The 25,259-nt window shown below is 35.3% G+C and overlaps 2 protein-coding genes across 2 annotated transcripts; both read right to left on the bottom strand.

The window, feature by feature from the left end:
- Nucleotides 1–603: 603 nt before the first annotated feature.
- LOC145666263 (serine/threonine-protein phosphatase CPPED1-like) lies at nt 604–10,262 on the bottom strand. Its single transcript, XM_081733325.1, has 2 exons — nt 10,215–10,262; nt 604–1,434 (listed from the first exon to the last, which is right to left on the bottom strand). The coding sequence occupies exons 1-2, from the start codon at nt 10,260–10,262 to the stop codon at nt 604–606; spliced, it is 879 nt and encodes a 292-aa protein (XP_081589451.1).
- Nucleotides 10,263–21,432: 11,170 nt separating this feature from the next.
- On the bottom strand, nt 21,433–22,218 carry LOC145666262 (serine/threonine-protein phosphatase CPPED1-like). Its single transcript, XM_081733324.1, has one exon. It carries the CDS (start codon nt 22,216–22,218, stop codon nt 21,433–21,435), a length of 786 nt encoding a protein of 261 aa, XP_081589450.1.
- Nucleotides 22,219–25,259: the final 3,041 nt, after the last annotated feature.

The following is a 25,259-nucleotide window of genomic DNA, read 5'->3' as shown; positions in this document are numbered from 1 at the left end:
GTTAGGTTACCCGGTAAAACTTTACTTAGGCTAAAACAATGACTGGAACAGGTTCTCAGAGAAGCTTCAACTATCACTTAAATTCAGTAATCCGTGATTCTCATAAAAATTTAATATAATATATTCTTTTCATTATTCTTATATAATTCTGTATAAGTTAATGCGGAAATATCATGTTCAACGCACCGATTCGCCATCCTATACGGCTACCATGTTGCTGAATCATAGAAACCTTCTGCGTCTTGCAAATAGTACCCATTTTACATATCTTTTCTCGTATTAAACATAACTTTACTGAAAAACGTACCACCATCACGAATCCACCTAAACATCACATAAGAACTCCAAATCATCATTTCTTACCTCATTTTTTTCTGTAAATTTTACTAATTTTTATTTTGAAAAAATGAGGAGCATCTCTAAACTTAACTTTCGATTTGAAAAAGAAATACTGATCAAAAATATTATAGATATTACATAAGGTGTCATTTCTTTATTTGTAACAGTCTTAAAGCATTATATTCCACAACACCAAACCATTAGTATTACAATGTCCATTTCCACGCACCAGTCTGAAAATTAGTGTAACGTTGTGGCACATACTTAAGCAGGAGCTAAATCTTCAAATTGACGATAGAAATAACGTATTCTTTCTGGATCTAAGTGAATCTCCATGAACGAAAATACTTGGGGGTAATCTTTATGAAAAGCTGGTGTGACTACAACTTCCACATTACCAAAATATCCTTCACTACAGTCAAGTGAGTATCCACAAAATACAGTGTCTACTCCAAAATCTTCCAACTTTTTTAGCAGTAATCTACTTCTGTCAGGATCGATTGCTTGACTTTGAAAATTAGCAAAATGTTCCATTAACTTAAAGGGTCTGTTTTGTAATATCACAATATTTGGATATGCACTTTCTACTACAATATTTAACTGCTGACTAAGCCAATCTTCCTGCTTATTTCGTAGCTCATTCCGATTATCTGTCATATAGTATTCAGAATTCAACACTATAAAGAACGTACTACCTACTGCAAATGAGAAATAATCATATCCAAAGATCAAACGGTATTTCTGCACTTTTTCTTCAGTTAAAGGGTTTCCAATATAGTCACCACACACGAAAATGATCGGAACGTGCTTAGAAATATCATTCAAAATCTTTCTAATACTGAACTCATAATCTGATTGCTTCATAGACGAATCTAAAAGTTGTTTGAAGCCACCAGTTAGAGTAATAAATTTCGGTTTTTTCTTCACAGTACTTAGATTTCGAGCTAAATTTCTGAGATTCGTCAACATAAGATCTGTCGATGGATTTGCTTGAGGATCTCCAGCAAAAACAAAATAGACATAATCCCGAAATTTTTCTTTCTCTTTGTCAAGTAACTTATATTGATTTCGAAATCTCTGTTTTGTACGTAAGTACTATACAGCGAAAAACATAGTAAAACTATAAGGTACAATACAGATAATGAACTAAAGATTTTAATGATTTTTTTCAAGGATATAGTATACGTAAGACCGTCTGAGTTCCAGAAGAAGCTGGACGCTCATACTTTTAGGGATTATTCATTGAGTGTCTACGAACTTAGAAAGGGGGTAACAAATCCACTTTCATTTACTTATCCACTGATACGAAAATAAAAAAGAACGTACCTAATTGCCCTTGTACTTTATATGCTATAGCGCATTACATTATATCCAACAAGGATTTTGGTCTGCATCATGATATAAATTTAAAAATATTTAACATTTTTCAAATCGAAATCAACAAAATTTATTCTAGAAAGTAAAAATAGAATGTTAAGCACATATAATGAAGACAACGCAGTGATTTAATTTGGTAACGTATAAATATATAATATGAAGTATCCTCGCGCACGGAAGACAGGGGGTTCTCATGTATACTATTACCTTTTTCAAATATCGTTTTTTAATCATAATCTTTAATAATATTTTATATTTAACCCTAACATAAAGCGATCTAAGATGCATTGTACAGTTCTTTGTTTCCGAAGATTATTTTGATTCAGATTGCCTTGCACTTCTTTCTTTACATAGAAATTAGGTTTACGAATTTCACCACACATTTATTTTACCGGCATGTGCTTAATTATGAAGAAGTTTCCGATATTTCGTCAGTAATATTTCGTCTGATATGCTACATTGTGATAAAATGAAAATTCTTTTTTCTGTAGAATCTAAAATTATGTGTTTCTATACATTAGAAGAAAAATATTTGCTCTAATATTTTGGGAACGAAAATTATAGTTCATAACTACTCAGAAAAGTAATTAAGCTGTAGAATAAATAGATATGAATAACGATATTCCATTCTCGCTTGTGGGAAAATGAAATTGACCAATATAATACCCTGAAACAAACTATTTAGCAATCAAAGCATCTGAAACATATTCTAGTATCCACAAAATGGCTGACGTCACAGGCTACTGCATGTTTCTGAAATATCTACAAGATATACCTAACAAATAGCACAAGAAGAAAATTAAAATTATTTTGTTCAATATTTTTTTTTACAAAAATGTTCAGATATAAAGTTATTGTGTTACTATTTATTATCGTGTGTGTGTGTTACTTAAGAAGATTAAAAATGATTTAAATAAACCAAGATAATCAGATTTCAAGTATAGAAGATAAACTGACAGATTAGTTGACAGGTTTATAATTTACATAAGTTAAATGATTATAGGACATTTCCTACATAGGATATTCTTGCATAGAATATTCATATGACGGATATGTCTCAATGTTAGGAGTTTTATAATGGTCTATTTCTAAAAATTTATGAGTCTTAATACTGGTAATGCAAATTTGTGTCATGCTCAAAGTGAGATTCAGATTCTTTCAGTGTTCTATAATTAGAGTGCTACATCTGTTACTGTTTCGTACATTCAGTCAGGGGCGGATCCATGACGGACTTCTAAGGAGGCGGTGGGTTGTAATACTGGTACTTAGAGCTACTGTTAAGAGCGTCAAACTCGGGGATGGGTTTTATTCATATATCTTAATAATGCATCTGAATTTTCTATAATCTGAGCTTTGGCTATTACTTGGAAAAAATCTTGACATTGATGTTGGGCAAACAAAGGAACGAAGCGAGGTTGTAGAGATATTATCGTTTGCAGCAAAAAGGAAATGAAATGAAATTTTTGAGTTTTTCGTCCAACGGTTATACCGGTTAGGCTAAAGGAGAAGGTGATGATGAGTCATGAATGAAATGGTGGAATGAAGAAAGTGGGAGGAAAAGGGAGAGCCCCGAGGAAACCCACGCACACGGTGTTTGTCCACCAGAACGTTCACTTGGTGGGAGCAGGGTTTGAACCCGGGACCCCAAGCAGCAGAGGTAAACGCTCTACCACTGAGCCACCGCGGCGTCACTGCAGCAAAAAGAATTTAAAACACACAGGAAGTGAAAGGCGCTGGGACAGACGTATTTGTATAAAGAAATGAAGTGAGTTTTTCGTCTTTCTTGTTGACGCTTTTGAAATAGTAAGGTAACCTCAAGGGAGGATTAGAAAGGGGGAAACTATTACAATTTTTTTTCTTTCAACGCTGACAATGACAAATTTAAATACTGTGCATTGTTATTCAGCCAAAGGGCTGGAAAGTGTGTCAACGAGAGTTTGAAGACCTGCTTCTGGGTGTCTTCATTGAATTTATGTAGTAAAGATAATCTTTCAAATTTCTGTATAAACGTTTCCGCATCCTGTCCTTCTGAATTTGGAAAGGTATCTATGAACATGGGAGAAGCAATGGGAAGACTATTAGGTAAACTACTTTTGTTTTGTTGTCTTCGAGCCATTTTGTTTTTTGAAAATTCTTGAAATACTTGCACTAAGTTTGGAACAAATAAAGAAAAGAACTGCAAGAAATGTATGCCAGAAACCAGTAAGATATGCAAAACATATGTTTTGGTGAATTTGAATACTGCTCATGAAGAAGTAATTTCGTGATCTTGGCCTCAAAGTTGTAGTCATAGCAAACGCTAATATACCTTTAGATTTGAATTTAGTCTCTATTATTCGCTAGGAAAGCCATATTTAATCTAAAATAATGTGTTGGTCTACGTAAATTGTGATTGTATTTATTTGCTAACTCGCCTGTGAAAGTTACCTCTGTATTAATTATGTATAGTGCTAGTATTACAAATCATGATAACGCCCTATTAGTACTTTGATAGTTAATATGTGAAAGGAAAAGAGTTCTGATAATATAGGTTTATTACAATGATTTCTGCTAAAGTTACAACATTATTACAGATATGCAGACTTGTTGACGTTAATAATCAAACATTGATTCATTAGTCAAGTGAGCTCAAAGGAGTCTACAAATTCAAACATCATGAAATCAAATTAACAATATAATAATAAGTTATGCTTTAAGAGCAGTTATCAAAGAGGCCTTGCAGGAAACCATGAAGAAATTACTTCTTCAGAGACTGATTCAAAGAAAGAGGTTAGAACTTACATTTAAAATTCGGAGGTCTCTCTCTATAATCTCGACACAGTGTAAGCTGTAGATGTTCATCGTCGGAGCTTTGAAACATAGTGCGAATGCAAGATCAGTATCCATATGATTCTCTTCTAATTTTCCAAGTTTATATATTAGTCTGAGAGACCACTTTCACTATACAGAAATGTACAAACAACCAGTACGTAATAAGTCCTTGTGGCTTATTTTCGTAGTTTTTTTTTTCTAAAAAGTTATTTGTCTTATGACGTTTCAGTTTTTTTTATCTTTTTTAAAGTAATACTGATAAAATGTTCGTGATGGTACACTCAAATGCAAAAGTTTCGTTTTTAAAATTGAACCAATTTAGACTTTAATAATCATGACAGTATCGTTTGAAAGGCAGTTGAATTCTGAAGAGAATAATGGACAAACTATGATTCTAGGATGAATATGGATGTCTCGGAAATTTTTACCTGAGATCAGGGTCTTTTGCGGTACTCTGCGGCATTGTGGGGATTATTGATAAATATTTTCCGCTCTTACTATTCACGATAGAAGCGTGAAATTTGGTAAGCAGATTTAGTCCACAGAGTAGTATTTATCAGAATTTTTCAGATCTCACAGGGCTGTTCTACAAGGGTCCAAAGTGTGACAAAATAATTTCCCTGAAATTTCCCTTTTCCCCTCAATTTTTCCTTCTCCTGATATACGGTATGGGCATTTAGGTCATACCATTTGAAATCCTGCTCTATTCCGAAGAGGATGAAGTATGAACCATGATCCTACGATAAATAGTGACGATGCAGCAGCTGCTTGACAGAAAGTCTAAAAATACCCCAAAAACCCAAGATCTTAAAACAGTGAATGTATCAGAACCCTGAATGAGACAAGTGTCTTTGTGCAAGGTACCACACCAGCATTCATCCAGTGGAATTATTCTCATTCCGTCATACGTTGCAAACATTCTTTTTGATTTTCCACGATTTGTTTCTATCTCTTTCTACCCTTCGTGCACACAACGTGCTCAAGGACCGTACTACACAGTCTCTACTTCCTCATTCACGTCATCTTTGCGATAGTATTTTTACATTGCCATAGCATGGAACGCCTCCTGTTACACTAGTCTAAAACTGTATTGGCCACTATTGATTTCAATAGACGGTGTACATCAAGAGTCATATGTCCCATGACCCATTTTCCGTATTCTTCTTGATCCAAGTCCAACATAGCGGCTTTTCAGATGTTCCCTATGATTCACATTATGCCTATTTAGTGGATCTCTACATGCATTCCTCATATTCAACATTTGACCTCAATCCCTCTAATTGTTTCAAAATTAGTACAGAGCGGAAGTGTGTTTCTCTACTGTATCAATACCCGCAAAAAACAAAACACGAACTGAACTTTTCTTTCATATTGCCTGGTGTTTCATTATTACAAAATAGTTTATTCTTAATTACTACGATTAGAACGATCGTGCTCTGCCTAAAATCTATATCTCTTCCTCTCGTGTCAATAACAATTCAATTGTGATCAGTGGCTGACTATGAACTGTTGCTAAATTTGCTATCATTGTTTCCATTTTCGCAAATAATTTTGTTTTCTGGCGTGTATCTACCTTCAACACAACTTTATTAATTGAAAATTTATTTTCACCCTGAATTTCCATTTTGGATGGAAGTACTACGTTAATACCATCTTCAATAACAAAACATACATTAACTGATGTAACTTCAAAATGAATTGGTTGCAAGGTAACGTGTATGGGGTTTTGGGTTTTGCTGAAATTAATTTATCAACACTATAACAACAAAAGAATTTTGTTTTAAAACGTTACGTTGTATTCAACAAAGGATTTGACACCAGGTGCCTTAAACCAAAACTTCTCGATAGAGGTTAAGACAAGACAAGACAACGTTACATTTGCTAAAATTCATGTTACGGTAACCTACCTCTTCAAATCTACTTTCTAAAAAAATTCGTTTTCAGCATAGTGCTCTATTAAAGGAAGTGGTTTAGTTGTTACTCCCAGCATTACTTTGTAAGTTTCGTTACATTCATTATTTAACTGTAATTTGAGTCTTTTGCATTCTACCTGACAGTAGTTTGAAATTTGTTTCATTAACCAAATCTAAATTTACACCTTTAACATTCTATTTATTAGGTTTATTTTCAATTAACAAGTTATCTTTCTTTTTGCAGGATATATGTTGTAACTATACTACATTTGATATTCAATTTGATTTTCTAATATCTTTCTAGGCAACTGAAACAGCTTTTCTAAGATGTGAGTAGCATTTCCTCTCTGCCCTTAAGCATTTTCAAATTCTCACAACAATAAATTTCCTATTGTATACAAATTATTTTCCATGGAAATATTTATTAATACAATACCAAATTAAACAGTTACATTTTGCAATAGAACTTTGCTTTCGAACTGGCGCATATCATGTACTAAATTTTAAATTCCAGGTGCTATATTGGCTAATTCTAACTACCTTACCCGCAAGAAACCATTTACTAATAATTTAATGTTATTAGTAATCGGTCCCTGTTCGGACGCCATAAATTCGTTTTTGTATTCATCTCTAAAGCCAACATCATATAATCAGCTAAGCTTCACCCAGCACCTCAATCTGATGCAGAAAATTTATGTTCTTGGATGTTGAAGCGATGAAGTAACTGAAGTACAACTGACTCTCCCAATGTGAGTATTTATGAGAAGGAAACAACATAATGCTGTATGTTGAAGGAACAGAAAGTTTAACAAGTGATAATTAGTCTAAGCGGTATAGAAAAATTATAAATTAATGTGAACGTACGGAATCATTCCTTCGCACCAACACTTTACACCTATTTCGTATCATCCGACGTACCCAGTATACTTGAAAATAGGCCCCGCGTAGCGTATACGCTAACGCTCTCGCCTTCGGTGCGAGAGGTTCCGGGTTCGATTCCCGGTGGGGCAACTCGGTCGAAAAAGTGTAAAAGCTTTTTCAGGTCAGCCATTCTGAATGAGGTTTTCCTGGATTTTCCTCATTCACACCAGGCAAATGCTGGGGTGGTATCTATCTTCTAGCTTCCAGGCCGCTTCGTTCCTTTCTCCTGATAATTGCTTGCAGAGGGACGTCATCCCTCATGTACGTGACGGGCTGAATGCCCTTAGATGCCGAAAGCCCAGAAATCTAAAATCCTAAGTCCTATATTTGAAAATAAATTATACAACAACTGAAGTTACTATTTGTAAAGCACAATTGTTTTGACCAATTTATTATTATTTGATCTTTTGTAACACAAACCTTTCAAACACTTACGCTCGGTTGCACCAAAAGAGAATTAAGATCGGATAAGATAATCCATTGATTATTTTCATCTTTGGATAAGAATCTTCCATCGTTGCACCAACAGATTGTGAGAAAGGATCAACTTATCCACGAATAATCGGGAGTTGCATAAAAGTATGACGTTTACGACATGACGTCATACAATACCATACAAGTGATTGGCTAAAACAGTGTAGTAACAACTGAAAACTGATTCGCGTAGCATGTGGTAAATTTTCATACTAGATATAGGAAGAAAGCGGGCGAAGTTGACTCCTCGGGAAGGCAAATATGATTTAAGCTGGTGGACGAGCATATCCTTTAACAAAAGAAAAGCCATATCAAATACTGAAGAGGAAGCTGTTTCTGATATTTCAAAATATATCTATAGGAGTGCATTTTTTTTGATAAGAGAGATGACGTGAGCGATCCTCTGACGGGTGCTCATGCAATTCGGATCTTACGTTAAGCTGTAGGACCGCGTCCCATATAGCATTGCTCCTGAAAGGGATGGTAAACTCCAAACCAAATAAAATATACCTAGGGTCCAAATATTAAAAGGCAAAAGAAAGCTCTGTCCTAATAATCACACTTCTTTGTCCGCGTATTAAGCGACATTTTCAAGTAAGGGTGGGTAGTTTATTTTTCTTAAATGTTTGGCTACAAACTATGCAAAGCTTCACACAAATATCACCTACTCTGAAATACAACGTTCGGTTTTCGCACTCAAGTATAGGGTAGAATAGGGAAGAGTAGAGAATATTTGGGTAGCGTATGGAATCGTAGGGTAGAGTAGTGTAGATTAAGTTATATTAGTTAGCTCAATGCTTTGCAATTATTTTCAAATGTAGGGTATGGTAGGGTAGGTTAGGTTATGCTAGTTCAATTTTCAATCATTATTTTTAAATGTAAAGAAAAATGAAATTCTTTAAGTTTAACGTCCCATGATTTTACCCTTTAGGTTAAGGGAAATGATGATTGATGCAAGCGAATAATAATGAAAGGATTGGTGGAATAAGAATGTGAGAGGGTATGGGAGTGCCCTCAGAAAACCCACGGATACGATGTTGTCCAAAACAAATTTACTTGGCTGACAATAAACCAGGGACCTCCCGCGCCAGGGACAAGCGCTCCAAATGTAGGGTACAGAAAGTTAGGTTACGTTGTATTAAGTTACCTTACATTAAAGAGAGTACTTAAGATTAGGCTAAGTTAGCTCATCGCACTGCTGCTAACCATGACACTTTATTTAACAATTACATCACCAGGAAATCCCCCACGACTCTGTATGTACAGCTTTTTTAAAACCCTAACTTTGACATAGATTTCTTTTGCATCACCGCGCGATCGCCAGTTCCACTGAAAAAGAAATAACAACGGTTTAAGTTTACATTTGCGTCGCCAGTTGGTTATGCTTCATTCCAGAACGCACCGTAACACTAGTATATGTAAATGACCTTTTATAATTAGCAAAGTTTATTTTTAATTCACTGTCGGGTTTGCATAATGTTACCAATTGGCGATGCGATGCGATGCACATTTATGTACTGATCCAAGCACAAATTTCTTGTATATATACTTCTTTTTCAATAAATCAATTTTTGTGTCTGAAATAATCATTCTTGGGACATGGAGTTGCATTAATTTGGTCAGATAAATTTTAGGGAAACTTCAGTATCTGTACATGATAAGAACTATTGTGCAAAAGACTAACCAACTTGTACTAAACTGTCACTAAAAAGCATGTGTTATCTAAACGAGTTAGGGTAGGAGCGCAGACGAGTAGCCAGGTCGGTAGCGAGGGTGTGCGTCAGCAAAGGTGAGTATGCATATAAACGAGGATACTGCAAACACTATATATGGCAACAAATTACCTTACATGTTAAATAATGTATGTGTACGTTACTAAAGAAGGTATAGGTAATATCCCGATGTTTTCATTGCTTGTATATTTGTGTTCCAAATTAAGGGTCAAGTACCGTATCGCCGGACCACTTTTAGGAAATCTACCGGATGAATTGGTTAATTTATTTTGATTTCTGATTAAGAATGAGTGAAAGTCAGGTGATGGAAATAGCTGAAGTTAAAAAAGTATATGTTGTTATTTGTTATTTTTGATGTAAGCGCATGGCATATAGAGGTGGAAGGGACAATTTGGCGGAAAAATACACATGCTGTGATTTAGTGGCGGGAAAGGCAGTGTGAAAATGGCAGTATGTGTCAAGGTTCTGACACTCTTGTTTGAGTTTTATCGAGTTATAACCTAACCTAATGAAACTTAACCAACCTAACCTGCTAGGTAGCTACTACGGCGGTTATTTCTACATACTTCAGAAAGTGTATTTTATGTACAAGTGGATAGTTATTAATATGAAACCCTGAGAAGTGCTTTTGAAACAAGTATCTTACCAAAACCCACATGTTTTCACTATCCTCGCGTATATGCGGACACACCATCGCTGATGTGTCAGTTCTCGTCGGACGCACCCAGCGCTATCTTGCGGGTCCACTAGCTTCATGCTGCCCTAACTAGGTTTTATAAGACCTGTGATTTTAGTGGTCACCTAACACAGGTTGGTTTATGCATTTAGCACTGTAGTTTTTATGGCATATATATACGCATATACTGATTTACTATTCCATGTCGTAAAGGTTTACACAAATGATTTTCAAGGTAATTGACTTGTAACTCAACCTAACCTAGCCTAATACAATGTTGTCTAATCAATATAACGAACTGTAGTACATTTTGGAATTTTTTGTCGATTCTCGTTTTGTCCGGCGATACAGCACAAATGATCAAAATAACATGACACATTAATAACGTAACTTTCACAATGAAGAAATCAATTCCAAAAGAGCGTAAGTCAAAAAAGTAAGTTTTTCAGGAGACGATTTGTGTGTGTGCGTGTTACCATCACTCTTTTTCAGTGAAATGAAAGTAATCTACATAAAAGAAACTGTAATTACCTATTTTTTGTAAGATAACGGTGAAATTATCTATAACAAGAGTTTTATAAGTGTTTTTAGGCGCGAGACAAAAAATAACTTCAGAAAATACTGTTGACCAAGGACATTTTGGAAAACAACGCTGTTTTCTTTTGTTTACAATTAATTTGATTTATGGAGTTTTGGCATGGCACCCAGTTCAGTGTACGGAGATACTAAAATGGAACTTAACAAAACCTGTATCTCAAAATTGACAAAGGCTCGTTTGGAATCCACCCCTATAGTGAATCCGTGCGTAACAGGTTCAACTTTCATTAATGTATTTTACGTTGCTACGTATCTCACAGGTAAGAAGAAAATATATTTCGATTAGTAACACACTAGTCTATTAAAATATTACAAATTTGTTCTGTAAATTTTACAAATTGTGGATCCGTACAGTAAATGTGCACCAGTGCTTCTAATGAAAATTTGCTTACATTAAAAAAAAAAAACTAAACACATCAAGTTATTACTTACGGTGGTTACTGTATGACTTATTGGTAAGAGCACGATAGCAGCAATCAGTAGTTTTTATTGTAAAACTTGCAGAAGATACTAACAAATGTAATGTAATGGTGGAAGCAATTCTAGTTTATGGCATACAAAGTTAACTGTTCCGATCTTCAGTTTCGGTTTATTATTTTTTTTTTCTTTTCACACTTATTGCTGCAGTATTTAATATACAATGGCATATTCAATCCAAATAATGCAAAATTGTAAAGATTTAAAATGCCAATAGACCTGTTATATGAACGAATGGAACAGTGTATGTCATAAAATATAATTGACCCCAAGAGAGTATCTGCAGCAAGGTAGAATCTTACAAAGATAATCACCTTAAATGTGAGATAAATTTAACCTACTATGTCCATCTCTACTAGGTGATCATTAAAAACTAAATTTCTTCAATTCACAAACTGCAGCAAATAAATAAGTCAATTAATAAAATAAATAATATAATAAATTAATGGAAATATGCTACTTTAATCAGTCCATTGTAGTAATGGCAGATTTTTATTGGTAAAAATATCACTCTTGCTTAAGGAACAACTGAAATAAGCACAGTAACACCACTTATATCCACATAACCACATCAATATCCAAATTATTGATATAATCTCCTGCAACCAACCCTGCAGCAAAACGCTGTAAAATATCCAAAACATAATACTTCGACAAGCGAAAACTAATACAAAATTCATCATCGTTGAAGTACTCAAAAGGATTTTGCCTGTCTCATTATTTTTGTAGGTTGGATAGCATATTCTCTCTCTTCCAGCACTCCAAATTCATCTAAAACATTCAAATCTTCAGCAAGCATATTCACTCTACTCACAGCTGATCATGGCGTTATTAAGGATTAATCTCACGTTTCCGATGGTTAATCTTAAACCGACGATTTGGCGATATAATCTTCAGATCAGTGTTGGTGTAACATATTATCCTCACTTCAATGATTAACTTTAGTTTCATCCCAATCAACGGATTGATCCTCGGTTGGTGCAACTGAGCATTAGAGCATTTTACAGAACTTAAATCAAAATTACATTTAACACATGGCATTAGTTGAGAGCCACAACTAATAGCTTTAACATGAACACGTACGCTTTCCAGTACGTAATGAAGACATGCCTTATTGATAGCGTTATAGGAAGAAATAAGAGCTTAAACACAATAATATTCAGTGTTATAAAGACACACAGCGCCAATCCCATGTTAGTAATCCTTGAGTCATTTGCAGAAATGAATTGTTTCATGCAAAGTATGCTTTATATCTGAATTTAATAGTTTTTCAGTGAACATTTAGGATGTGAATAGAATAGAATAGAATAGAATAGAATACTTTATTAGTCATTAGACAACATAGTTGCAATAGACTTCGTCCAGAATAGTATTTAAATTGTAAAAATTATTGAAATGTAACAAAAAAGAAACTATGGCTATTACTAATTGACAGTTAATAACTAATTGAAACTATTACTAACAGTTATAACACAATTTACATTCTTCATATTTACATACTTCATATTTACATATATACTTCATAATTACTTCATAGAAGTATTACTACATATATACTTCATAGAATGTGTAGTGTGTTTGGTGCAGTGTAGTAAATTTTAGTATGCAAGGAAAATATTTCTCTCACTAACCTGCTGTTGATGTAGATGGCTTCCCTCTTATGAACCTTTGAACGGTTTATCCTTGTATATCAATGAATGAGACTCAACGCCACGTCCATTGGATTTTCAACTTACAAGGAGAAGGCAGACTTTGGTAAGTGAACTTCGGGGCCATTCTTTGCGAGTTGGTAGTGCACATTAAAAGAATTAATATTGCAAACTGGGAGAGCGCAATGGCCAAAAATAACGTAGAAAACCCGTTTTAAAGTTTTCTACTCGCTGCATATATTGTATGATGCATACAGTTACCATGTTTCGGCGTGGCAAAGTGAGAAAAATCTTTGACTCATGAGTAAAGGGTTTCGGGTTCAATTCCTTTTCAAGTCATACATCTTTATTTTTGCTTCAACCAAATAAAGTACCGGTAGCCATTAGTAACTAGAAGTAAAATATCAATTCACTATATATTTATAATGAATGAAACAATATAAATTTCCAAATCACTTGTAAAACCTTTCAATGTTCCATGGTAACTACGGTGGGAACAAAATTTAACCTATTCCGTAAATATTATTGTTACCGCAGTCATTGTGTAAAAAAAATGTTCTTGAAGCTTCGTATCTACATCTGTAGACAGTGTGCGAATTACAAGGGGAATAAGCAGGAAATCTTTAGTTATAGGAACATCCAGTATTAGCAAAGGGGATTTCCCCCTCAACTCCTTTGTGATTCGCAAACTGTCAACACATGTAGACGCAAAGCGTCAAGAACATTTATTACACAAGACTGTCGTAACCAGTGACGTATTTAAGGGGTGCGCTTCCGGGCTTGATCCCCCCGAAATGTTATTTACAATAAAAAATTAAATGAAATATCTTGGAGAATTTTTACATGTCCAGGACTAAAGTTGGCAAAGCCCCCTCGAAATAAAATCGTAAATACGCCACTGGTCGTAACCATAATATAATTCGTGATATCAGTACTTTTACGGAATAGATTAAATTTTGTTTGCCAGTAACATGGAACATTGAGAGATTTTACAAGTGATTTGAAAATTTCTATTGTTTTATTCATTACAAACATACGGTGAATTAATATTTTACTTAAGTTACAAATGCCTACTTTATTAGTTGAAGCAAAAAAGTATGACTCGAACAGGAACCGAACCCGGGACATTTTACACATAAGTTATAGATTTTACTCACTCTGCCACACCGACACTTGATAATTTCGTGCGTCGTACGATATATGCGGCGAGTAGAAAGCTTTAAGACTGTTTTTCTCCGTTATTTTTGGCCATTGCACTATTCCAGTTTGTAATATTAACTCTTTAAAAGTGCACTACCATCTCCCCAAAAATGGCCCCGAAGTCCATTTACCAAACTCTGCCTTCTCCCTGTTAGCCATTAGAATTTAGAATCAGGATACATGCTAATGTAGAGTGTTACTTCTCATAGGATAGGTTGAGTTCTGATTTAGGTTTGCGGACTCGGCTGTTCATTTTTGAAGGTATTGGTATGCTGGTTATGGGTTGCTATACTCGAGACCGAATGAATGCGACTAGAGGGTCCTCAGTTTAAATACTACGGGAGGGGTAGTAGTGGAAAGTGGGAATTCACTACCATTGTGGGGTCTCAAATCTATAATCTCGAAGAGTGCGGAAAAGTGTCAGTTTGAGAGAAATAGCTACATTAGCATTATGTAATTGGGAAGTACTTAGAGTTTGTTACAAGTTGTTTAACATACAGTATTACATAACGCAGAAGTTTACATTTGTAGACATAACGCCTTCCAGCTTTTCGTTTCTGACTTACTTGGATGATTTAAAAGCGGATAGTAAAATCAAAACTAATAAATCCATGTGCGTGAATTAAACAAATAAACACAAAGATTTTTATAATATTATAAAATATTATGTTTCATCTTTACTTTTTAAGATGATATTCCCACAGTAATAAACAATAAAAAACCGTTCTGTTGCTTTTGGTGTCAGGGATCACCTCCCAAACGTTGTCGGTGTTGTTTTGAAACACCCTGTATATATATATAGCGGAAGGGTTAAATTTTTAGTTGGCAACACTGTTAGATAAGCAGCAACTCTGAACACGTTGAGAGAGGGAGAGGGAGGGCAAGGGTCAGTTTCTTACCAAATTCTATCCATTGTTGTTTCAACGTTGACTGTTAAAAGTAAGTTGTAAGCTGTATTGGTGTGTGTGTCTTTTAAAGAAATAAATAAATGAAAAACTCCTCTGAGAAGACTATTTTTTTACCGTATCAAAGATGGTGTCGGTGAAACAGAAAGCGCAATGTGTTCTGTGGTACGCAGAGCTAAAATCACCAATTCTGGTGTTTCGAAAGTTCACCAAAGAGTTCAAAAAGCCGGCACCGACTGAAAGTACAATTCGAAAGTGTGGAAAGTTTATGCAAAGAAGCCAAGTGGTTTGGAGAACTTAACCCTTAACGAGTTTTCGTAACCATTTGGTTACACATTTTTTGATCTTGCATATTGCGTTTGAAGAGTATTATTTTCAGGAATTGTTTGTTGTGGTTATTTGTGTACATACTTTCCGCGATGGTAGGGCATCTATTGCCCTCTGGTGACAATTCTCATGAATTTTACGCCAGAAGTAGTCTGTGGATATGTTGTTTTGCAAGCAGTGCCGAAAGCAGACTGAAAAGGTAGTGAACCGTTAAGGGTTAAAGGACAAAATCAGGGCGTCTGTGGCTGGCATTTCAGATCAAACACGGCGGAACGCTGTGAGTGGATTCCAGCGCCGCCTACGCGAATGTGTGGACGTAAATGGTGCCCAGTTGGAGGTGTGGCGGTGGATGAACTGAGCTGGTGCAGATTACAGGTAAAAATTTAATCCTTCCGCTACCGTTTGCACTTTATTTGATTTCAATATGAGCATTTTTATGTAAATTATAAGCGAATTAAATCCGTCCATACTTTATGAAAACCCTGTATATATATATATATATATATATATATATATATATATATATATATATATATAGACCAACCTGGGTGCACAAATGCTTCCTTTTGGAGTTATAGGCTGCCGAAAACATGAAAAATGAATTTTAGAGGTCCATAGCTCCAAAACTATGTGACATACCGTAGTCAGGTCAATACTTTACTTAGGAACTAATATGTGCTCTATGCAAAAATACATATTTCAGAATCCTAAGGTACTCACGCAACAATTTTTGTATAGGCAGTTTGGTTACGGACAAATAATCTGAAGCACTCACTAACTACCTCTATAAAAATTGTTGCGGGAGTACTGTATGATTCCGAAGCATGTATTTTTGGATAGAGTACATATTAGTTCCTTAGTAAAGTCTTGACCCAACTACGGTAGGCCCCATAGTTTTGAAGCTATGGATCCTTAAAGTTCATTTTTTCACGTTTTCGGCAGCCTATAACTCCGAAAGGAAGCATTTGTGCACCTAGGCTGGTCTATACTTTTCGTCTTATTTTGGTATCAGGAATCACCTCCCAAACGTTGTCGATGTTGTTTTGAAACATCCTGTATATATACAACTATTTTTGAACATTTTCTTTCTTTTCTTCATATGCCTTTTTTCCACCACCAAATGGCGGGTGGATAGAAACAAGAAACTATCGTTGGGATATTTGGCCAGAGATTTGTAATATATATATTTGTAATATATTTGTAATATATTTGTAATATATATATATATATATATATATATATATATATATATATATGTGTGTGTGTGTGTGTGTGTGTGTGTGTTTTACTTGCGTTATCACTATTTTTTAACTTAAAAAAATAATGCAGACCAGTCATAACGTGTACTAAAACGTAAATTTCTTAAAACATTCCAATTCTGGTCAAAATCGTATGACTTTTATCAAATCTCATGCGATACGGTATATACCGTTCTTTCTATATTGATTTTTTTTTATTATTTTGGAAAAATCAAACAAAAGATATGTCTATCAATTAAAAATACTTTTAGGTTTCTAAATCTTACTTTCATATATTTCTTCACTTCCTCTTCCCACCCCACATAATATTCTCGCGGCCTCATAAGAGTCCCAACCCACAGGTTGAGAAATCCAACCTCTGTCAAACGGCAACAAGACGGTAATTTTGTTGCTTCAACCTATTCTATATTAAAAGCCAAAACATTTTATTCCTGTTACAAATTATTACGATATATAAGTTACGTCACAATCAAACTGAAAGTGATTCAGATGTATGTATATAATCTTAGAGTATAATGAATTTGCAGTTATTTTCGAACATGTAAATTACAATGGAACAACTCGGGTAAACATAATAATAAGGACGACTAAGAAATTGAGATATTGTGTGCAGTGGGTTGTGACCGAACCACAGAAGAATGCACAGTGTGTCTACTACATTTCAAGACTGGCAACACTGCAAGATAATCGCTGAGACCAACAAACGATTATTATGTGTAGCTTTTAGTCTGTGTTGTGCATTATATGAAGAATTCACGAATTTATGTTCTGAATTTTCTCAGTTACACTGATTTCAGTGAACTTTTTTTTCTTTGTTCGTCATGGAGAGTAATGTGTAGCCACCAAGTTTTGTATAAAACTTGGCAAAACAGCCACGGGCACCGTGGAAATGACTCAAATATCTTACAACAATTATGCTCTTTATCGCGCGAAGATTTTTGTGCGGCATCGTCGTTTTCGTGTGGGTTGAGAGGTGGCCACGGACGACTTTAGACCTGTGAAGACAATGCTAATGGTGTTTTTGACTGGTAAGGTGTTGTGCATAAAGCATTCATTCCAGAAGGACAAATTGTGAATGCTATGATTTATAGCAGCGTTTCCCAACCGGTGTGCCGTGAATGGGCCGCTGGTGTGCCACGAGGAATCGAAACAAAATTATTAATTTTATAGCAATCAAATTGCAAAACCTAGGGGAAAATGTACTTTTGTATTTCACATTACTATGAACCTCTAGTGTGAATCTACAATTTTGAGTTTGCTAACTTTCGGGGGAGGCTTTACCTGAAAAATCTGAAAATTCTGCAAAATATTTCATATACTTTACTATAGTAAGTAAGATTTGAGGGGGCTTAAGCCCGGAAGCCACCCCCCTAAATACGCCACTGGTTATGTTATTGTTTCTTTATTGTTGCAGACTATTTCGTAACTTGAAAATTTAAAATATCATTCAATCCTTTCGACAACTTACCTAATTTGTGTTTTAAAAGTAAAAGAGATTTATTCGTTCGTTCGTTATTTAGTGATCTTCCTTCTTAGTAAAAGGTTGGATACAGTTCTTTTTTTTTTAAAAAAAAAAGCGTATTTTTTAAAAAACATGAGTCCAATATTTCATTGCAATTGTTTTCTATTTTTAAATTAGAATGAAATGATTTACCACGGGGAAAAGCCAGTGATAGTGCTTTCTTCTCTGTGAGAAGGAGATCAATAATCACAGAAAAAATGTCACTGTGTTTTATATTTACAAATAATAATATCTATAAGTGTGCCGCGAGAATCCAAATAACACCTGTAGTGTGCCGCAAGTTAAAAAAGGTTGGGAAACGCTGATTTATAGAGACACTTTAGCACGCTTACTGCAGACGATGTAACGGGGTGCGTCCGGAAATGTTTCATTCGAGTTAATGGCTCTTGTTTCACGATAATGCACCATGCCATAGAGGCGTTCTATTTGATAAAGTATACAGCCATATTCGGCAAAAAAAAAAAAAAAAAAAAAAAAAAAAGATGACGTGCTTTAACCACCTGACCTGCCCTCAGCAGACTATTTCCGTTTCCAGAAGTCAAAAAGATAATGAAAGGAAATCATTTTCACTCAATTTCGGACATCCAAAGGGCCGTGACTAAGAAACTCAACATGGTCGGGCAAAAGGACTTCCAGAAAGAAATTCAGGGCCTTATGCAGAGTCGTTTTGACATCTGATTAACACCTTACTACGGGGTAGACTAAAAGATGATTATCAAAATTGTATTCAGAGTCTCTGATTAGGACGTAGTATTGGACGAAGTTAATCACATGTGACTAATTAATCTAGAGCAGAGACTAATCTTTTACCCACGGTTTAGCGTGCGACACAACATTTCGTATTTCGTAATTCATGTATTTTCATTTTTACAGACTACGCATGCGCTCATCTACTTTTCCGTAGTTTCCACATTTATTTTACTCACCGATGCATTGGGTTTTATAAGTTAATCATACCCAAATCATCATTTTAGTTGTACTCAAAATAGACTCTGAATACCAAAAAATGCACCTTCCTTAGTAAAAAGTTAGTATGCTTACTAACTAGTTTATTGCTAACCTTCGATTAACGAATTCTCTCTGAATACCGCCCTCAGAAACTATACAGCCGTGCAATTGCCCGTATAGAATAAGGAGGGTCATATTTTAAAGATTAGCGGTCAATTAACGTAATTCTCTTCTGTATTATTAACTGACAATGCCACACTTAAAATTTAGTAGACACACTCTACGTAGGTAGTGTGTCATTGCATTGGAACGGTCAACCTTTTCTAGTTTACTCGAAATTTGGAAAATGTGACATACCATTCTGCTCGCCCGAGCTGCTCAATTGTTTAATCTGTCAGTACTTGACCTATGTAACACTAGAGCATTTCTATTTGATCTTTGCCCCTTCTGGCGCTGCAGTCGATGTGTGCTTTCCCGTACGTCCCTCAAAAAACGAGGGAGAAGTTGTTGCAGCCAAAATCTTTCAATTGTTACATGTGGAAGCGTTTCCAAAATGAATTATTTCACAGACTTCGCTGTGCTCTGTCTTGTTAGCCATTCTAAGTAGCCTACGATCTTCACTCGTCAAGACCAAACGATTGAATGACAAATTGGCAACACAACTGAGGTCATTCACTTCTTTTCCCTAAGCAAAGGGATAATTTCCACCGTCAGAGGGTGGTGGGAGTGGGGCCGAAGTATAGTCCGCATACTTTCCGACGGCGGAGATGAGATAGGCTCTAGTGGACAATAAATAAAATACTCGTAACTTATTAAAGCATTCATTTGTAATTTTAGTTTAGAAAAGAAATGAAAATTGTCTTCACAACAAGCAATAATACGTTGAACATCTTACATGTACTCAGGGCCAGAGACTTTCTGTTTCAACTGTGTCCCTTCTGGCGCTGCTGACGATTTGTTTTCCCGTACCTCCCTCGAAAGAGAAGGACAGGTTGCTGCGGCCGAGATCTTTCAATTGTTGGACATGGAAGTGTTGCCATAATGAATTATTTCACAGACTTCGCTGTGCTCTGCCTTGTTAGCCACTCTAAGTAGGCTACAATCTTTACTCGTCAAGACCAAACGACTAAATGACAAATTGGCAACACAACTGAAGCCATTCACTTCTTTTCCTTAAGCAAAGGAAGGGGTTCCCTGAACCGTCACAGGATGGCGGGTATGGGGCTGTAGTGTGTTTCGCATATTTTCCGAGGGCACACCTGAAATAGGCTCTAAAAGTGGATCTGAAAATGTAGCGGAGGTTAACGTCACATTTCCCCAGTGCCTATCTTTGCCCATTGTAACTTTTGGGAAATGGAGGGACGCCATAGATATTTTTTTTTTGGAAGTAGGGAACGACTTCCACCCGCGTTCCCCCTCATTTTTACCCCTGCATATACTTACAAAGAAAGGGTAAAAGTGTAAAATATTGAACCTACAGTTGTGAATATGCATTTCACACATATAGCAAATTCAACTTCCTGTTAGTTAGTCCATTTTAAAACGTCTCTCAGATAGTAGAAACAAGAATTTTTTGTTGAAAAAATATATCGGATTTTTTGTACCAGGGGCCACAAAATTTTTTTAACGGTCCCTAAATCGAGTTTTTATATTTTCTACGGAATAAGTAAATCATACTGAGCTAACTGATAAGTTTGGGTTGGGCTACACCTTGTGTAGTTCTCCAGATATAAGGCCTACAAGAAAAATTTTAGTTGAAATATATTGGATCTTCTGATCTTAAAAAAAAAAAACGCACGCCAAATACGTAACAAATTAAGCTCTAAACATTCTATTTAAAGATGAATGCAACATATTATTGGCATTGTTGGGTAAAATTGATTCATTACCGAGCAAATCTTGGGCACGTTCGCTTACGTGTTACGCATAACGCATGACTTTATCTTGAATCCTGTTTGAACCTAGGATTGAAAATGGTAAGAGTGCGGCGTTTCAAAATTTGATCCAAATAACTTATGGATAAAAGCAACAAGTTTATAGAAAGGAAGGCTTTTGTTTTTTAATGAAATGTGACTATTCAATTCTTCCATTACAAATCTTTGAGTTGCAACAAATATTTCAATGCATTGTTAGTATTTATTACTTGATTCATAAATATTATACATATTTACATTAAGCTGTCATTTCTTTTCTTGTGGCATCTTAGCAAAGTATTATTATATTCCATAATATCAAACCATTAATTTTGCAATATTCATTACCACGTAACAGGCTGAACATTAGTACATTGCTATACCCTTGTGCCTACACACGAGTTACATTGCCAAATTGACGATAAAAATGACGACTAATTTCTCCATTCTTTACGTAAACATCCCTGAATGCCCATACTTCAGGATAATCTTTATGAAAAGCTGGTGTTACTACTATTTTTACGTTAGAAAAAAGTCCTTCACTATATCCAAGTGAATATCCACAAAATACAATGTCTACTGCAACACCACTTAGCTTTTCTAACAGTAAGTTACTTGTGTTAAAATTAAGTGATTGACTCTGAAGTCTAAAAAGATGTCCCATCAAGTTAAAGGCTCTATTCTGCAATATTACAATACTCACATATGGACTTTCTGTTACCATCCTGAATTGTTTAATAAGCCATTTTTCCTGTTTATTTCGTAGATCATTCCGTTCATTTGTCATATAGTATTCAGAATTCAGTACAATAAAGAACGCATTACCCACTGCAAATGAAAAATAATCGTCACCAAAGGTTGAATTATATTTCTGAATGTTTTCGTCAGTCAGAGGATTTCCAATATAATTACCACACATGAAAATGATCGTCGTTTCCTTACTAATATCGTTCAATATCTTTCTAATATTAAACTCATACTCTGATTGTTCCATAGAGGAATCTGAAACTTGTTTGAAGCCACCAGTTAAAGTAACAAATTTCGGTTTTGGCTTCACATATTTTAGTACGTTTGCCAGATTTCTAAGATTCGTCAATGTAAGATTTGTAGATGGATTTGCTTGAGGATCACTAGCAAAAATAAAATAGAAGGATTTGTCCCCAGAATTTTCATTCATTTTGTCAAATATCTTATATTGATTTCGAAATCTGTTCATAAATTTGTATCTGCTATGACCTAGGTAATTAACACACAGCAAAATGCATGGCAGAGCTATAAGGCACAATAAAGACACAGTTCTTAAAGGTTTGATCATTTTCTTCAAATTCCACCTTATAAGCATATTGTTTATCAATTTCATGATTATTATATTAACATCGATCTAAGATAAACTCAAAGGTCGTTTGTTTTCAAAGATTATTTTAAACCATCTTCTTCTTCAAAACCCAAATTTTCTAAATAGATACTACGGTCGCTGAACTCGGGATTTGTCGACCATGTCACTTGTCATAGTTTTGTGCAGAAATTGATTACATGTTAAATTGGCTACACATTTTGCAGTTTATACTGCAAGATAACCATGGCACGGACAAATTGCTTATTTACATACTAAGTTTTCCATCAGCAAATTATTGCTAATACGGTAGTAGTTCGACACTGATATGATATGCCATGATATGAAACGACATACAATATATAATCACCTTAAAAATAAATTTGCGAAAGAACTTAAAATGTTGCCATATTTAAATTAGTTTTAAAAGTGAAGTTGTTTTAAGAGTTTGCTGACTCAATACCATCTTCTTTTGATTCTTTCTCAGTCATTGACAATAACTGAGTTCATGTCTTGTAACAAGTAATACTAGTTCGATACTATGATACTATGGTAGATACTAGTGCTGTACACTACCAGTAATGTGTACGTTCAGTTTTATGTTACAGTACAGTACTTACTATAATACATTACTGTATTTCATTCACACCAAACTTATAAGTTTCAATATTGTACAGTACGTACACTGTATTCCATTTCAAACTTAATGCAAAAAAACAGATATTAAAGAAAAAACTGTATTTAAAGAAAGTTTACTTTGTTTTCTACGAAAATTTGCACGCATTTACTTATTAATCGTTTTAGTTATTAATTTCCTAAAACTGCGTATTTTCACTACAAAAAAATCCTCTCGGACCTGTCGGATTAACCAGATGTTCTGATTAAGAGAGTTCGGATTACCGGGATTCCACTGTAGTTCTTTTTGGTGATTTTAATCTACCAATAGATTGGATTGACCCTAGGATGGGGGTAGGTAAATGCCCTAGTGCCTTTAGATATGTTTATTCAAGGTTTAGGTGTCAGTCAATTTAACTTATTTTATATTCGTTGTGAGAACATTCTTGATTATGAGGTATCTTCTCTAATTGATCTTGTCATCACTTCACGTAAAAATTTGTTTTCATTTAATTACGAATCTTTGAATGTCGATATTCCTTTGCTTAGCCCATCATCGAAAAATAACATCTTCGAGTCTAAGCAGTTTATTTGATTATGGAAGAAGGTACCGTGGAACAGTATTAATCGTGCCTTTGAATTACTTTCTTAGTGTGTACTGAATGTAGGTCAAAACAGATAACCAAAAGAAAACATAAAAACAAGCAGAAATCTACAGGTAACCAAAAAATTCTCGCCGTTCTAGAGCAGTGATAAACAAAGAGTAATAAAGTGGACGGCATGTACCTTTAGGTTTCAAAGTAATCTCCTTCAGCATCCAACATCTTTTGCAAACATTCCTGCATCTGCACAATACCCTAGTGATAAAACTCGGCAGTTGTGGATGCAAAGAAGTCCGTGAGTGCGTTCCGCAAGTCTCCCACATTTGCGAATGATCTCCCACGGAGGTGGTTGTCAAGGAAATACAACAGGTGGTAATCTGTTGGCGCAAGATCCGGTGAATATGGTGCATGACAGTGTCTCCAAGCCAAGTTCCTGAAGGGTCTCCCGAGTCCTCTTTGCCACATGCCACTTGCCATTGTCGTGCAGGAACAGCCCACCCATGCGATTCTCCAATGCTAGCCCCTTCTACTGCAACGCACGGTGCACTCCTTAACAGCACAGGATGTGCTAGGCATGTCCCATTTAGGTGTCCCACTACTTTTTAGGTACCCGACACTTGGCACACATGATATTCATGTGCTAAGTATGTACTTCAGCTACCTACAGTTTTAGGTACTTCTTACACCTAATTCATATTTGTAACTATGTACCACAAATATAGCATTTATATACCTGGCTCAGTTTCGCACTCTAACAGTCATTTGTTTTTATGTCGTCATTTGGGACATGTATCTCTCATGTTCTAGGTACGTCCTTTAGGTACATACTGTTTCAGATACTCTAACAGCACAAGATGAGCTAGGCATGCTACATTTAGGTGTTCTAAATTCATCCCACATTCGCTGCATTTGCTTCTTCTAAGCGATTGTGTACTAGAAGCAATAAACGCATCAAATTTATTAGATAGGAACTGTCGGCGATCATTTGAAAGTGAATATGGAAGAACCATGAAATAAAGTAAATAGACACTCGTCATTTTGTTATAAAATTACATGGCGAATAGATTTTATCTGATCTCAAACGGTTATCGTCGAATATATGCGCTTAAAGAAGCACTCTGATTAGCCAAGTTCAAAAGACCTCAACAATTTATCCCTCTACAAGCGACATTGCCTTCATCGCCTCCTGGCGAAGTCGGTAGAACACGCGCCTACCCTAGGGTAGCCCTACATTTTGTTTACTTGTTTAAAGTGTTTTGTAGACTCACCTTAATGTAAACACATTACGCATATAGGCGATTTAACATATTTTGGAGAAGTAATTTTGTGGTTCATTGACGCTTACGGCATGGGGAACATAAGTAGAACGTATTAGGCACGTTCCCCAGGCACGTCAGACATGTGTCTAGGAGCGGACATAGAGTGTGACTATCACTTGCCATTCATGTTATTTCTCTCTCAGAGGTACATAAGGCACATATTGGACACATTCCCATGTACCTGAGGGAACATGATAGGCATATGCCTGCTATGTAATTGTGCTGTTAGGGTCTTTGCAACTGCTGACTGTAGAGGTAAGTAGTGATGGTTTGATCAGGTGGAAGGAACTCTAATAAACCATTTGCCGACAGTTCCACCAGAGAGAATAACTTTTCATGGATGCAGAAA

The sequence above is a fragment of the Thermobia domestica genome, chromosome 12 (assembly GCF_964235325.1).
Source record: "Thermobia domestica chromosome 12, izTheDome1.hap1.1, whole genome shotgun sequence".
Taxonomy (NCBI): domain Eukaryota; kingdom Metazoa; phylum Arthropoda; class Insecta; order Zygentoma; family Lepismatidae; genus Thermobia; species Thermobia domestica.
This window is presented reverse-complemented; position numbering and strand designations above follow the sequence as displayed.

Coding starts and splice junctions, on each gene's coding strand:
- LOC145666263 (XM_081733325.1), bottom strand. CDS start 10,262: ATGGTGTGTCCGCATATACGCGAGGATAGTGAAAACATGTGGGTTTTG. Junction 1,435..10,214: donor GTGAAAACATGTGGGTTTTG/GTAAGATACTTG, acceptor TTCGCTGTATAG/TACTTACGTACAAAACAGAG.
- LOC145666262 (XM_081733324.1), bottom strand. CDS start 22,218: ATGAATGAAAATTCTGGGGACAAATCCTTCTATTTTATTTTTGCTAGT.